This window comes from Helicoverpa zea, chromosome 18 (assembly GCF_022581195.2).
Source record: "Helicoverpa zea isolate HzStark_Cry1AcR chromosome 18, ilHelZeax1.1, whole genome shotgun sequence".
NCBI classification, from domain to species: Eukaryota; Metazoa; Arthropoda; class Insecta; order Lepidoptera; family Noctuidae; genus Helicoverpa; species Helicoverpa zea.
In genome coordinates, this window is record NC_061469.1 from 7,516,502 (window position 1) to 7,534,392 (window position 17,891).

General features: G+C 36.4%; 1 protein-coding gene across 5 annotated transcripts in view; it reads right to left on the reverse strand.

Moving 5' to 3' along the window:
* Window positions 1-17,891, reverse strand: part of LOC124638756 (histone-lysine N-methyltransferase PRDM16-like) — a 63,123-nt gene that overhangs the window by 16,970 nt on the left and 28,262 nt on the right. For 3 of the 5 annotated variants that reach the window (XM_047175835.1, XM_047175834.1, XM_047175832.1), the window contains exons 2-4: window positions 14,373-14,818; window positions 3,658-3,786; window positions 2,703-2,802 (exon numbers count right to left, since the gene is read on the reverse strand). In XM_047175835.1, coding sequence (XP_047031791.1) covers window positions 2,703-2,802; window positions 3,658-3,786; window positions 14,373-14,720 — 577 coding nt within the window. In that variant the 5' untranslated portion in view covers window positions 14,721-14,818. The remainder of the gene's footprint in view (window positions 1-2,702; window positions 2,803-3,657; window positions 3,787-14,372; window positions 14,819-17,891) is intronic. The other 2 variants (XM_047175836.1, XM_047175833.1) reach the window with 1 other exon arrangement.

Here is a 17,891-nt window from a genome sequence, read left to right on the forward strand (position 1 = left end):
ACCATCACGGTCAAAACATGACTCATCGGTCCACAGAATGTTTTTCAAAAAGTTTTCGCTTTCGGCATCGGCATTAAGCATGAAACGACAAAATTCAAGCTGTCTCTGCGGATCTCCCTCTTCTAATGACTGCACGGGTTGGTAGTGGTATGGATGTCGGCCTGACAAGTGAACTACAGACCAGACTTTCCACTGTGACATACCAAGCTCACGCGCTACCATGTTTGTAGATATGCTGGGGTTGTCAATAAAACGCTGAAGAATCAGCTCCTCGTCCTCAGCCGTGTATCTCCGAGAACGACCAGTGTCAATTTGCCTGCTTCTTTGAACACTGCCAGTTTCAGATAATCGCCGATAAGTCGATCCGAAGACACTAACGTGGGGGAGTCGGCGGTTTGGAAAGCGCAGTTGATAGGATCTTCGTGCCTCAGCAGCGTTACCGTCACAAAGTCTGTAACAGTACAATATGTCAGCGTATTCTTGATTAGAATATGCAGCCATAGTCAGCACTTATGAACGCACAGAACAACACAAGAGCAAGATATGGAGCAACAGTCAAGGATATAGCCAGATTACAAAACACGAACTTGCGCGACGTAGAGTTGTAACTAACTAACGCTGACGACCAGATTTTGTGTAGTCGCACCCTGTCTCGTACCGAGGGAACAATAGTGACCAATCCTAAAGCTTGCCGAGTGTTTGGAATTCAAACGCAGGTAAAAACTACGAATAATAGGAATTTAAAACAATAGGTTGACCGTCTCGCAATTTTAGCTGCTCCCCATAAACCTTCTATCTTTCCCTGTCACACACGCAAAAGTATTGACCATCATACCTTTTTGGATAGCTGATAAGACAAGGATATTTTTCTAATAATTTGTACACCTGGTGTAGTGTATTTTTTTGTGCTAAGACAACATTTTGTATGAAGTAATAGCAAAAATTACAAAAAAAAAAATGTTTGATTAGTGATCTTCACCAAAGTTTTAGTCATTTTGAACTTTTAGTTATTAAAAACGATCCGCTACGGTGTCAACTATGATAATAACTTCAATTTCAGTACAGTCGCCCCGTGAATAATTTTCAAATTGGCTTCAAATAATTTAATCTGGGATTTTTCACAAAAAATTTAAAACCCTTACTAACTCAAAAACTACTGAATTTCGGTAGAACATTTAGTGGCTTAATTTGTTGCATTTTAACCCTACTATGATGTCCTGCAAGGAATACGTCGAGTTACCAGTAACCCTGTATAAGTAGATGTAAAAAAAAACAGTTTAGACGATTAAACAAATTGTACATCATCCCTCGGGAATTCCTCATTTTCGGGGATTCATTATCGTATCATTTAGCTTCTAAATTTACATGTTTATATTCGTTTGCAATATATTACCTTGTTTTAAACGACACACAGCGCCATCTACAATCCATCCATCAAGCAAACAATATTTTTGTTTTCCCTCGGGAATATCTATTTTTTTCGGGATAAAAAGTACCCTATTATTTAATCCGGACTTCTAACTTTACGTCTGCAAAATTACAAAGCAATCGGTTCAGTAGTTACGGCGTGAAAGCGGAACAAACAAACAAACTCACTTTCCGATTTATAATATTAGTAAGGATTTAATATATTAGATTACTTCTAGTACTTATGTATCTTATAATAGATATTTTATATAATTAATATAATGTGCGTATAACGGGACAGTTAGAGTAAGGAATTTTAACTAAATTATGTCATTTCGTTTACCAATTGAACTATCCATCGATCCATTCTGCATAGTCGTGAATGAATCCACGATGACTAACACTTAACGTACTATTTAGTTACCTATAGTATAGTAATAATTTCAACGGAATAACAGAAATACTATCGATATATTTAATACTATTTTCCTTAACGCTTTATCTGCAGGATAACAGTGCACTGTTGAAAATACGATTCCCACAATTCGGCTATATTTAGTCACAAATGTAGTCAAAAGAACCACAACGTACCCGGAAAAATATATACCCGTATATAAATATTTTTTATTTTTTACTATTTAATCATGGCACGTGCCAAATGACTCCCATTGCATCATCAGGATAAAATATATTATATATTGACATCTATAATTAAGCTTGATTGGCTACTTAGGTATTTTAAAGTTACCTATTTTGACGATTGTCACCCGGGTGAAGAACAAAATATACCACGACACAAGAATGAAACCTTACAGGTACTATGTGTATATTTTATTGCCATCCTGTATTCGTAGTACATATGAGTCGTCAAGGGTCAGGGCAGAGGGCAGGTGACTCCAATTATCTGTCACCCCGCATGTCAGCCGAGCGTGAACACGCGTGACCGTGATTCAACCGACACCCTGATAGCCTGGCTGTACTGGTTGTATGTATAGCCGTTGTAGGGTTAGGCTGTGAGAAATGTTTATTTTTGTCTGTAGGATGTAGGATTGCATGGAATAAGATTTGTTTAGGTAAGTCATTAATTATAGAGGTTCAGAAAAGTCCTGACCTGTGGTTCCACTAGTTAGTAACAGATGTTCAGGTGAAGAGAAAACTTTAGTAGGTACCTAGCTATCGAATGAAATACCGGGCCTAACTCTTCCATACAACTAGGATACGTAACTACGGTCGCTTCAAAGAACATATCGTACAAAATCTGTGAAAAAATGTATACCATGAAAGTCTATACTCACTTGTATCAGGAGAGACCATGTCCTCTAGGTAGAGGGTAGTCCTTGGTCCCAGCAGCAGCTCCTGACCAGAGGGAACTTCACGCACCACCTTGTACCAAATCTGAAACATTGTTGTATAGTATTCAATGACTTCTGTCAATCATGCAATGCGCAGAAAATTGGCCAAAAACTGGCGAGCTACCGTTGGCATGCAATTATCTCAAAAGTTACAAGGGCAAGAAGTATTAATTAATTTACAATAAATTACAGTTTTATGTACTACATTGTTCCCACGGTATACTTATTTAGGAATTATTTTGAGGAATCCAAACAGTATTTTCATCCCTAATTTTGCAAATGTTTGTAAAACATTGATTGTTCCAAAGTTGATTTTATGCAAAAAAGAACACCAGTATCGTGTAGCGGTGTATTCAAATTTCCCGTAGTTGGGTAACGCTTAACCTCGCTGGGGGTACAATAAGTGAGTCTAATCACCGCATCTGTTCGCTCCCCTCATTGACCGGAAGTGGCACACAGTTGTTCAGTCGAACACCGATTTTCTGCCACCGGAAGTACGTAACGTTCCACATCCAAATTTAATTGGGGTAGTGCCACAATGGGCTGAACACCGTTATGATAATCATTCATTGATTTGTGCGTTATTAATTTTATCGCTGATGTAAACTTGAGAAGTTTTTTAATGAGTGTAATAAATAGGTCTTTTTGGGCTATTCACATGAATGTTTTGTGTTGTAAAATCACATGTTTTGTATTCTTGATACATTGAATTTTAACAACTATAAATTATTTAGTTCAGGTGAAGACGTGGTAAACCAAAACCTATCAAGCATTGAATGCCATTCCACAAACAGTGCAGTTTAAAAATTAGTTTTCAATTTCTGCAATAACACCCAGTTGAGCAATGTATAAATAAAGTACATGTAATATGTATGTATATCTATATTATAGCCCCTACCTTTCCCGCCAGCCAGAGATGTTGCACATTGACATCATGAGGATAGTTGGAGGAGCGCACGAACTTGAGCCAGTTGCTCTTCTCGTTGGTGCCGTCCAACCAGCCACTCACTCCGTGCCTGTCGCGGACCTGAAATGTGTGGAACATGTCTTAAATTGTTATAAAGCTGAAATATTTGTTTGTGTAGTTGAATGTCTCAGGAACTTGTTCGATTTGAAAAACTTTCAATGTTAGATAGCCCATATTGGAGAAGAGTGGTCTCATAGCATGTGAGTGAAAACACGGGGCACACCTATTTTAAGATAAATACCTACTTCTATTAGGTATTTTTTTGCAAAAATGGTGTAAAAAAAAATGGTGGCTAGATAAGATATTGGTATGGGTATGATGAAATAATATACCCTTTTTCAATCAATGTAATTAAAAAATTTGTGAGTATAACGCGACGAAATACTGATCCTCCTTTTTTTAAGATGGTCAAAGATAAAATATCTTGTATTTACAGTTCGTTGTTAACATTATAGGACTATTGGAGTACGCTGTGATTTTTGGGTAGTAGTTTCACGATATCATAAAATGCTACAACAAGTTGGGTATCCATACAACAAATTGGACAACTTGAAATTACGCCACCTGTTGGCCATGTCTTGAACTTTTCAAAGCTCACGCAAGCTTAGACTCAAGGAAATCGGAGCTTCGAAAAATTACGACCTGCGCCGTCCCTTTTTTTGCAGTTACTTCACAATATACTTCACTCTTATATGTTTTTATTTACTGCCTCAATTATACGACTCTTTTAATTAATGAAATGCGTATAATCAATCGTCATTACAACGAACTATGCAGTATCATCAAAACTCAATTAACCGCCATCTGTCGGCAAACATAGACAACTGACATACAGACGGACACCGCTCAACCGCAATAGATGGCGCTATTAGTCCATGTCATGAGGTAACGGGTCGTCACAGCTTGTCCATTTGTCACCCTCCTCCCCAATCTAGCCGACCCCTAGCGTGATCATTTAATTTTCATAAATATCTTTATTCAGAGATTATAAATCTCTTATTTCAATCGCTTTTTTATTGTCCATTGTTAGAGTACGAATTCTATATTTTCTTTTTAATTCAACTTTTTATTTCATAACGAAAATTACCTATGCATGTTTCCAAATTATTAAAAAAACAGATAACAGAGGGTATTTAATGCCATAATAAGGATTGATTAAGTGGGCAGCGTCGATAGATAATGAAAAAATATCAACGTAAATATGTTTTTGTATCAGCACTCATTATGCACTAAATTGTCTTTACTTGCAACTAATCCCATAGATAATGTAAAAAATGCAGGACGATCGAAAGAACAATACCTAAGTCCTTTAGTCAGACTTCTACAAGCCAAGACTAGGTATGATCATAAGCCATCCCTTATTATTTTCCTACAGTCTACAAAATAACACGGTAACTGACATAAGTAGGGGGTATCAAACCTACAATTTGCGGGGAGATACACAAAATTTCCCTATAGCAGCCGATTGAGTCATAACACCATTAATGGCCTTATTTTACGAAGATGTGTACTTTAGGGTTCCGTGTTTATTCTGTTAAATAAGTGGCTTTTAAACTTGATCTATTGCTTCGGTAAATAGAGGACAAGGGTGGTATCGACCGTTGCTACATGTAAATAATTTAATCGCTTGATTGTCTTATGTTCTTGACAATTGACTATCGATTTGTTTGAAGTTGGAACGTATGGTGTTCCTTCTCTATTGTTTTTATCAGTTTGCCTTTCCTCACCTTCACTACTAAAAGCTTGTAGTATGTATTGGTTATAGGAATTGTTTTTTGAAATCTCTAACGGTAAAACAATGACAGAAACGCCAGCTATTTCACACAATAAAAACAATTTACGAGCGCAACATCTGACACTGCGCTAAACACTCAAGCAAACAAGCTAGCTAATTCAGCGTAAAATTAAAACACGATCCCTCTTTATCTTAAAGAAGGAAAGTGAAAAAATAACGTGGAAATATAAAAAGCATCTGTTGCAATGAAACTAACATAATGTTATAACAAGTAAAGTATTAATCAAAGGAAAATGTTTGCGTACCCTCGGTTTCTGCGTCAGTAAGCCTTCCGCGGCATTTATCACGGGTATTAGAGGAACGTCGGGTGCGAACGGTAAAAAAGATAATTATCTTAGAGCACCCTCGTCTTAGGGGTGATGCGAGATATTTTGCGATTTAACAGTGTGGTGCTCTCTTAACGGGAATCAATTTGATACTTAGTGGGTGTTTTGTCTTTATTTCATTTAGCGATCTTTTTATTTATTGTTTAATTTCTTCCTTCTAAATTTTCTTCTATATTGTGTACATTGAGGGGCATTAAATACTTAATTGAAACGTGGAGGAAAATCTGTAATTTTTATGACATACATATTTGCATTTTGGCTACTTTGTTCACTGCAGTATGTATTTGTATGCTCCTCAAACTTTTATTACATGACGTAAGTTCCTATATTTTCTTACATTAAATCGACTATTCCTTTTTCGAAAACCCTACCCACACCAAAAACTAGCGAGAAATATGAAAATTTCCGCTCAGCCCCATACGAAGCGATGAGTTCCCTAGCAAGTGCCGTGACCATGTGTTTGCCATCAGTCATCGATGGTGCTCGGTCAAGGATGCAGGATGCCAATTGCGTGGACACTTGCGAGTTAGGGTTACGCTGTGAAATATGGAAGCCAAATTAATATGTCGTGATAGATAGCGCTGTCAAAGGGTTGGGTTTCATTATGGATATTTGGATGTTGATATTAGAAGTTTGGATGTGTTTTAAGCATTATTTAGACGACGTCTTACTCAAGAAAAGTGTCGAAAGTATTATTCGAATAATGTTCTGATTAGAAAACTGACCGACTATTAGAATGTATTTTTTGATAATGTGCAAAAAATATATTAATTTTTATTAAGTTTATTTTTATCCATTACCAAAAAATCTGCTTTAGAATGTCAAACAAAACTGCGATTCATTCGTATAAATATCCCGACAAGGTGTAAACTACGTGAAGTATTTGTTCAAATTCCAATTACAGTGCAACTGCGCAGTGCTATATTATAAAAACCTCGGTCGCAATTTAAACGAATTGCGGGTAGATCTCATATTTTGCGCTCACAGCAGAGATCGCAATTTCCCGGTACACTCGGAAAAGCTACAAATGTTCGTGACTCGTTCACGTCAGAAAATTACATTTCATAAAATTCTAGTGATGTTAAAATGTCGACATGGTTTAGTCTTGTTACGATTTCTAAACTTTACGATAGTTTGCTGTTCTTAAACTTCAAGCCTTGCAATATTCAATCTCAGCGTTATTAATTGGAGTAACAATGAAAAATAATATAAAAAAGTAAAGTAAAAGTAAAGTTCTCGTTTTATATTAATTACAATAAACTAATTACCAATAAAACCATAAAACAATTACAGACATTTAACAATAAAAAGCTCGACGCGTAACCACAAAAATGTCGTCAAAATCTATCGAAAGCCGGCCATCCCTAGCGTGAAGTGAAGAGCGCTCCGTGGCGCGGTTTGCGGCGATCACGCGTCGTTGCCCGAATCACACGTCTCGTTTCACAAGATAACAATTTGCCGGCGCTTATTTACCCGCATACGTACGCCTGCGCCAAATTGGACCGTCGATCTTACTACCTATGTGCTATGTATCTTTGAATTTAGGTTACGCGATTTTAATGGGCGCGCTTTTTATGTAAAATGTGCGTATAAAGGCTTTTCATGTTTCGAATGGCATGTGTACAATTTTTGACTGAAATTGCGAGTCATAGTTTTTTTTTGGTGTTTAGTTTTTATTAAAATGTTGTAGCGTTGAAATAAATTACGTTTCAGCAGATATGCAATGTTATTCAATTGTAAACAGGCAACTTTAACCCTCATCTAATTAGCCTAACAAATCACTTAACGAAACGCTTCCGTCGGACTACGCGGAAAAATTTCCGTTTGCCGAAAATATAAAAAAGCGGAAAATGTAACCCTCTTTAGGGTTTTCCATACATCTTGCTCACATTTCCACCGGGTTTCCTTCACTTGTCTAGTTTATCAGCAACGGAAAAGCATTGCTTCCTGTGTTATCCGCCAGACTTTTATTTCGAAGAGTTTTTCTTTATTTCTTTGTTTTTCGGCGATACGATTAGATAGTGTCTTGTTTTTTGTTACACATCAACGTGACTTTTAGGGGCTTAGGAAAGTGTATTTGTTAGTTCATTACCTACCGCAACATAGATGTCGGCGATCTTCTGGACATGTTTTTGAATGCAATCCATAGCACCAATTGTGCTTGACTCTACAATGAATTTGGGTTAAAATAAGAATTCAGGCCGTAGCTCCATTAGTAAAATCATTCATAAAGGATTAGCCATTCTCAATCAGCCGACAGTATCACCGTTCATCAATTTCTTCACAGCCATAAATTAACCGTAAACTTTCAATAGGATTTCACCGATGATTGTCACATAATTGTGAAATTACGTATTCCTTATACGGTCACGTTTCGACCATTAAGTGGAGACAAAACGTTCTAATTCCTGACACCACCAAATATTCACGAACGGACGCTATCATTGCGCAAAAAAAACGTATCGCATTCAAAAATGGGATGCAGTTATTTGGCTGCGTTTTGTTGGAAATTAGGCCTTATGTTGTGATTAATTAGATCTATGTTAAGTGCATAGTGGGTGTCACTGTGTCCCATTGATAGAGCATCAACAGCTCCCTACTGATTGGCACAATGGACGTCCATGCTTGTTCGCTGATCGGTGAACAATCGCACCGCTGCCAATTGTCCGTGTTTTCGGTTTTGTTTTGTTGTAAAAATAACACAAACAGACGAACTGTAACATGATATTTGTGTGCGAGGGCAGAGTGGCTTGTAGTTTTGAAAAAACATCGATTAAATCGTCACGTACGTATGTATTTAAAAAGAAAATAATGGGAGAGTAAGAAAAAATATGGCTTTTTTTTTCTTTTTTGAGCGTATTTTTTTCCTGTTCAACAATTTTAACATTTTTATTTATTTAAAGCCAATATCCATCTTATACTTGCCGAAAACTTTAAAATCTTCTAAATTATTTGCGATCAAAACGCAATAAAATCATTTATAAAAAATGCCGTATCAACAATTGCGTAAGAGCAATCGAATCCTTTGGGAAGGAGCGCAAATCGTCAGCCGAGATGCAACCTCACATCTGGAAGCGTTAAAACGGATTAACTAGAAGATTACAAGCGAAAAAAACGTCCACTGTGCTACAAAGACACCGGCGGCTTCGTCACGGTGACAATTGGTGGGATCCGGAATTATTCGGTTATTTCCAACATGTTTTTTTCGGTGATCATTGATGCTGTTTTCGGTGTCAGATGTAGACCAATAATGTAGGTTTTAGGGTGAGTTTTTAAGCTGCGATGCTGATGGGGTAGAAGCAGGAAATAAACGCTCACTGTGTTAAGATATTGCAGTTAGTTCGGAAATAATTAAATTAATTACCATGCTATTGTTTAGTGATAATATTTTAAACACTGCTGCATTCTGACCTGTTTGAAAATAGAACAACAGTGCAACGTCAAAGTTAGCAACTTGGCATCGGACGCATCAACAATCGCCTCTGCCGAGCTTTCAGTGTAAACAACGCTTAACCTAACCCAATAACCGGTGGTATATCGCATTGCTTTCGGAGTATTTCGTTATTTTGTCTACACGGATGCTGGCGATGGTATACAACCGACCAGCTATATAAGAAACTTGGTATTCCGTTACCATCCTCTTTTCGCGTCTAATTATCGAAGTTTGAGTAAGGGCGAGGGAGGTCTCCGAATACTGGAGGTGGGTAACATTGTGGCGCGAACGTGCCGTGGCTTCGACTCCACGGGCTATTATTGTTCTGGCCAGCTCAGATGAAATATTGCCCCACTGTGCACGCCCGCACTGTTTTGCGAACTCGAATTTGTTGGGAAAAATATTGGAGCAAATAAGAAGCCGCAGAGAGACGACTCGTGAGTAAACTTTGCAATGAGATTACCTATACAATATGTAGGTACGGAAAAACTTTGGGGCCAAATGGAAAAAGCTGTACCGTCGATGCCAATTCTTTGTTTATTTAGTTCTAAGCATCAGAACCAAATACGGAATTAATGATAAAAATCACAAAATAATTTCTCTAGTACAATAAATGAATAAAAAATCTAAAACAGCAAACCAAAAGGTCGTATGCACCGAGTTCTTTGAATGATAGGGGAGAGCGGGCCGAAGTGACAATGACGGTGGAGCAAAGATAAATTTCTATCACGCCCGGGATTAGCAGCTATTGTGTAACGGTGTAAGATTAACTGATAAGTGTCTGCTTGTTAATAATAACAGTAATGTTTAGATACGAGTCTGAGGGGGCTACCCCTCGCCAAGATGTTGTCAATATTTATGAAGATGTTTTTTTTTATTTATCGATACGTTACCTTGCCAATTAAAAAGAGAGGTAATAAAAATGATGGTTTTTTAACTAGATTGGGATTTTTCGTTATTAATATGTTTTTATTTCAATTAATTTAATTTGTCTATTTAAAATTACTCTATTTTACACAACGTGTTTTATTTTTCAAATTACATTTTTCTAAACAGGGTTATTTTTTTGCTTTTCTATTCTATTGTTGATATATCAATGCTTTTCCGAATGATAGCCGATTGGCTGGTGTCAGATACACCAGGTGTCAATGTGACAGCTCCTGTCTGACATAGATGCCGCGTTGATCCGCGATTATAATGCATTGCGGGACAAATGGATAGATCAGTACAATTCGCAAATGTATTATTACGAAAACTTTGATGATATATTTCACTGCGATTGGATTCCGAAAATAAAGGAAACAATATAAAAATAAAGTCAGTAATGTAAGAGTACTTTTAGTTGCCCACGAACAAATAGGTACAAGGTCGTAATTTATCATATTAAATTAAAACATCAGAATGATAACAAAAGTACCTATATCATAAAATAATTAAATTACCAAAATGTTATTTCCTCCTCATATCATGGATTTATTAAATAATTTTTCCGCTATTTGCCTTCACAATGACAACTGTGTATCACATCTGTGTACTCTTTGTAAGCCGAGATCAGTGCGAAACGTATAAATATCATCAATGTAGCCAATAAACATTGTAACAATAATATTTTTTATTCTTATTATTACAATATGTGAGGTTTGACAGCCGCCTACCGTAATGAAGATGTAATAGGGCCGCGTGTATCACTAATCCTTTACCGAAGGGGGTGGCCAGAAATGAAAGGATGTCACACGAATATGACAGATATTTTGACAGTAATGCAACGGCGGACTCGACGCTACTGACTGATCTGTGGAATTAAAATTAACGCTTTTTAATTCATAGTTCCGAGGGATTATAAATTAAATAGCTATAGCGTATTTCAATTAAAAAGATTGGGAGTTAAAAACAGCGAACGCGGATTTGAAACACATTTCAAAATATTTGTTATTAATGTACACTTAAAATACAATTCGTTTAAAATTTAATTATGAATAAAACCGACTACGATTCATAACACAAATTACGCTAACCGATATTTTGCGGCCATCAAAAACCGTAGATGTTCACATAAAATAAACATCATTAACATATTACTCGGGCACCAACGCTTCCCGATGAAAAATCAACAGAACGCAATAAATCATTCATAACCAACCTTTGTGAAGGCAAACCGAATATTATCGATACTACTTTTTAATTCAACATCGAATAAAAAATTCATACGCCAATAATAATTAGTGGAATCCATTACATGCCAATTTCACATCATGTTGAACAATTGTCCCGACGTCACCCTCTCGCGAATAATGATCATGTCTATAATATTCATAACTTGATTGACATCTGATGTGAGATAATTTCATTGTTATAAACTAGTTTGTCTCATCTAAAATTCATCTGTTGCATTATTTAATTCTTAAAAATGATAAAATAAACTGCATTCTGACTAATTTGCATGCGACCCACTATGGGTTGATAGATATTGGCATTAAATAATATTATTTTAAAAAGGTCATCAAAATGTGTACCTAACCATGCCAAACTTTTAAGATCTGTGAGAAAAATATTTGAACGCAACTTCGAGTGGTAATGCAATAAAAGAACTTTTATTAGCAATGTAAAAAGAAGATGCGTTTCAAGAGATTTGGTGACGTTTTTATAGAATTTAGAAAAAAACTAGCCAATCAAGTTTTCATGTTAAAGTTTGAATACTTCGACATATCTTTTATACAATTTACCGTTACCCGGATTTTGGTTAAAAAAGTGTGAATTTGTTCGTAAAAAATTGTTGACGGGGGTCACGCCACGACCAAAATTAGGGTATATTGGCAACCTTTGAATGCACTTTGACACGGGATGTTCAAATAAAGAATTGTTTGATTACCCTGATGGTTTTTTGTCGAAGATTTTCATTGAGATATCGCGACGTTGGGAAACGGTGGTTAGATAATATAACCATCACTGATTTAACAATGCGTTTAACCCCTTTAAGTTTGCGTAGACATGTGAAATAGAGATTTCAATCACTTTTTAAGTAAAAGTAATAAATGCGGGACGATTTATCGACAGCAAGAGTTCTTGCAAAAAATACTCCAAGTTATTTTCATTAAGCCTCTCCGCGCTGTTACAGACAACATTTTTACACCAAAGTTATTTTTTTTCTGTTTCACTACTCCAAACTTTAATCTCATATAATTGTTGATTTATCCCAAAACTACACAAGCCCAGAGATTACGAGCATTGTTATTCGTTAGTGAAGGCAGTTCAACCATGAAAGGATCCTAAAGGCATCGAATCGGAAACGTGGTCAGCGTTTGTGCCACAAGGCACTAATGACGTGCCGCGATTGGCACTTTTATCGTGACGTCACGTACGATCCAGATCAAGAGATTTGTGGTCACTGAAGCTTAGAATTCGGAATTGTAGCAAATATAATGATCATACCTACATTTTTATGGGATTATTGATACAATATCTTACCAAAATTGTCATTTCATTGTCAGAGGAAATTTTAAAAGTATTACATTTGATATGTAATCTATTTGCAATCAGTTTATTTTATCATTTTCCCATACCTATAAAAATACGTGACCTTACCCTGTGTGACACTAAAAAAGTGTAAATTACCAAATATAAATAAAATAATCTCATATGAAAGTTCATAAACTTAAGTGTCATTGTAAAACATTTTATTAGCTGCTCAAATAATACTGTATTTACTGTTATGTATGATAGTCAAATGTAAACGCTTCCACGAAAGTGACATTTTAATCGTATTATGTCAGTTCTATTGTCTACTCTATTCATTGTACAATAACGTTGTCTAAACAGCCGGAACTACATGTCCGTCGGGACAGAACAATACTGCGGCTTAGTGCAACCTTACACCCACAGCGCGCATGCGCGTTATCTGTCTCACAGACGACATTCGATAGGCGTTTGCGCATCGCTTGGAGCTATTATGTCCGATTCGCGTCCGGCCTTTTGTGCTTAGTATGGGCTTTCGCGAATATGGTTTGAGATAATTACTAAGTGCTTTATGTGTTGTTTAATGACACATTACCACGAACATTAGTGTATAATGTAATGATCCAATGTATTGTATAACTATGTGCATTGTCTAGTAAACCTATGGTAATCTGCATCTTGTCCTAGCTTATAGAAACTTATTCAATAATAAGTTTTGTTCTTACGGCACAAACATTTACTTTTGAAGATATAAATAAGTATCTTAAGTTTAAGACAAAACACTAACTTAAATAATAAGCAAGTACCTAGTAGTTTTTGTACATCTCATTCAAATATTCCAAGGTAAGGACAGATTGCAAGTAACCCAATACTTTTACTGTAGTTAAAAATTCGCGTAATCCAGGAATCTGAGCCAACAATTGATTTCCGTTTCCTACCAGAGATAAACTTGCCACACCCCTCGCAAAATCTGCGATGCGTTCAATTGAACAATTTATTCTATTCATTGGATGCTCACATGTGCAAGATAATATAATCTGAGGATAAAGTAAGATTTAACGACAGTCTTATGAATCACACATTTTAATTTAAAACCAAAGAATACTTGAAAAATGATTTACCAAAACTGTTTAAAGCCGTCTCCCAATCTTAAAAAATGATTTAAGTGTCATTTCAGGCGATACAAACTCAAACAAATTAAAAATAATGAAGTGTGTAAGTCAGTTAAGGAGTGCACTCAAAAGGACGCGCATAGAACTTAAGGAGGATCAATAAAATCGACACTTTATTGCATCCGCGCCTGACAGAGTTTCAGTTTCGGAACATTATTTACGAACGCACCGAAGTTTTTGACACTTGCACTTGACCCGAGAACAAGTGGTTCATTGTAAATTAACTAAAACGAGGAAGAATGAGTGCTTTGTCATCACTTTTTTATGATAAAGTGCTGCGACAAATGTGCATTGAGACGACAGCACAGGTGGACCATTTGTTTAACAGTTATGGATGAATGACTAACGCCTCTGGGCTTGTTTTGATTTTTTATCTACATATAGATTGTGAAGTGTGACTCACTCGTCATCGGAAAGAGTTCTCTGGTATGATTTAAAGATTAACACTAGATATTGAAAACACTTACCTCCCAAGCATATCGCCGGTCCTCAGGCTGATCATCCATCAAGACATATCGTCCAAGAAACGGTCCATATTGTGTTCCACTAGCAATGTTTACTCTAGCAAATATTCCTCCGCTTTTGAACATCAATTCACTTGGTAGGTTAGAGTCCCGCTCTCCCGGATCGTCTTCTTTCGTTCCATCTTCTTTTTCTTTTGGACTTTTTTGATCGAGGAACCTTTGGTTGGGTAGATCCAGGGGCCTGGGGAGGTAGCCTCGTCCATAGTCGGGGAAGTTGTTTGCTAGGTATGTGTCGGAGAGCCCAAAGTCGAGGGTTCCGTAGTATTCTTTGACATCAGTACCGGGCGGCATGGTTTCCTGTTTGATGTGAACTAAGGTGGGCGCTGATTCTGATGTTGCAGAGTCAGTCGGGCTTGGCGGTGGACTGCCAGACTCTTGGCTGTCTGCTGCTGTGGACAATAAATTATTTGCTTTAACGATTTTTTATTGAAAATGTATGAATATTTGAGTAGAAATATAAATGTCACAGTTACGACAATGAGCCATTTCGTCTAGTCGCAGAGAGAATTGGTTTATCGAATCTTTATCACGAAAAATCTTTGTTATCAAATTTAAGTTTCCTTTATTGCCAAAACTTCAAGTAAACCATGACAATCTTCAGACTTCTCATTAAAATATTGATTAAGTTTTAATTTCCAGACATATAGACGACACGTCTATTAATAATTAATATTGTTTTTTGCATTGTGTTCGTTACCGGGACCGCTTTTTAATCTTATCAGACACCACAGAGGTTACTGTTAATTGTTACTATAGTGTAGTTATTAATTATTGTCACACCCATAATGTAATACATATTCACAATACTTTTTCATGCAAAAAGATCTGTATCACATTTCTTTTAACCGAAACATAATTCAAAATGTTCTATTTCATAAATTCACTAATTACAAAACATTTTGACAGATTCGAATTTCAAAACAGGATTGAGGCAGCAAATAGTTCTAATACTTTTTTAACACCACAACGAAACTCTTGGTGTATTAATACCAACATAGGTTTTATTAGCAAGTTGGAGAGCAATAAACTCCTGTCTGGTATGTTTTATAGTGAATTAAAAAAAAACTGAAGACGTGCAAGATGTTGATCGCTTTATGTCTGTTTCCGCTGATCACAATGAGTTTCCGCTTGTCTCCTGTATGTCTGTTCATCCCCACAACATGCAAATTCACAGACAGATATGCGTTTTTTAGTCATATTAATGAAGCTTAAAAAGCTTTGCTTAAGAGTTTTTGGTAATTTAGTTTACGTAAAGAGTAAAAAATTCAATTTAAAAGTGCACACACTTTTGGCGTTTAGAATACAAGAAAAAATATTATGTACCTACTTCGTTGACAATGAATAAAAAAAATGATATATGTTACGTAATAGGAAAAAAATAAATACACAAAACGTGTTTTCCACGAATCAACAAAATAATGATACTTCGATAAGCTTAACGATTTGACCTAAATAAATATTAATAATGAAGTTTACCTGGTCTAGGTTGATGATATTTTTTTGTACATAAACTTGTATTATTTAAGGAACAAGCCATTTATTTAAACATATATGGTTTAACCCGGTATGGTTTGTGTGGTATTTGTGGTAAACCACATAAACTATAAATTGATTGATGTAGGTCCCTAGGCTAGTTCTCACAAACATAACGTCTTAACTACTCACCGCACACGGATAAAAATTGCCTATAGTCATCGTCGGTAAATAAGTTATTTAAACACTGAAAGAATTTCTCAAATCAAACAACCTATAAAACCTAGACTGCTTTAAATCTGAAAAAAATAAATGTTAAACTCCGTGTAAGATTTCTATGCAGACTAACCTGCCTATCACTTAACATTACGACCAAAAACTCTATCAAACAAAGTCACTACCAAAAATTACAAAGAAACGTACTACCAACCAAAGAAGGCACAATGATGCAAGTTATCAATACGCGTGCCAGAACCCTCACACTGTAAGAGACACGCCATTAATCAAACTACCCTATCACTAATATACTTGTTAAAACAACCCCTATCTTGTCCGTAGCACGTGGCACAGAAAAAAACGCATAAAATTAGACGAGAAAAGAAAATAATGATAACTGCTTTACATTATAATGCTGAGGTGAATGGGCAGGATGTAAAGAGTGAATGGAATGAATGTAAGTACGAGTACATCAAAAGTTCTGTTGCTAGGCAACTTCACCTGTCGTTGCAGTTGCGATGCGCTTTAGAACATTTTAGTGACGTACTTACGGCTAAAACAGGCTTATAATCATGACTCTTTTGTTTTACCTAATCGAATTTGGAACCATCGCACCTATGTATTATGAAAATAGAATCAAAGATGAATGCGCATTACACAATCTTATCTATTCAGATTGGATGATTCTGTATTTAAAAATAAATAATCAATTAAAAGCAACGCGTTGATGTCACGTACACCATATTACCTATTATCATTTATCGTAAGAATATCTATTTCTTGGCAAATTACTTATCTCTTAAAAAAGCATCACATGATCATACAAAGATCCTTCTAAACAGATAATGATAAAACAGAGACAATGAAGTGAATCATCTGTGTCTGCGCGAGCGCACGTCGTAGACGTGCTGTCTATGCGCGCGCGCCTATCTACGCGTCGCTAGGAGACGTTTAATGAGCTCATAAAAACGCCACTCCGAAATAAGCGACAAGCCGTTATGTTGTCTGACACATAGGTCATAGGTTGTGCCACTTGCCTTGTTGCCTTGTTTTCAGTTTTTTTTTATTTTGCTCAGCTAGAATTATGATTGATTTGTTTGTATTTTTTTCGTTATTGATTGCGGATTCTTTTAGAAGATTGTATAGAGCTAATAATGTGATTTTGTTTCAGTAATTTGAAGGTGTCATATTGCCACATGAGAATTGGATAGTGGTATGTTTCTGCCTTTATTACCGTGACCTGACAAAGCGGGACTCAAGGGCCTACTTTCGTACGGACATCTTATACAAATAAAAGCGACGCAAACCCGGGACGTCCAACTTAAGGAATGGAGTGCCATAAAACTGATGCTCAAATTTCAAATTCAAATTAGCCGTCGCAAGGTCCATTTGTCGCGTTCGACCGCGAACACTTCGTGCGCGGACAATACGGACGAGCTGTCGTTAAATCTCCGGTTTCCGCAGAAACTCGCTACAGATTTAAAATAAGACCATGCACAGACGTAGGATAGCATGGAGCGGCTAGTTGCTGTGCTAAAGTTTTTTGAGAGAAATGAGCTCGTGTGTATCAAGCTTTACGTTGACGATCCGTTAGTATGGGGCATTATGATCTGCAGTTTTTTGCAATGATCAATCGAAAACTGCTGTACCTCTTTTAACTTGACCAGAGAGAAAAATATAGAGAATAAGCATTGGATTGGTTCTTGTAAAGCAAAGAGAGAAGATTTTGAGAGCATCTCATGTGGTTTTTAGTCCAATGGACCCCACGGCAAG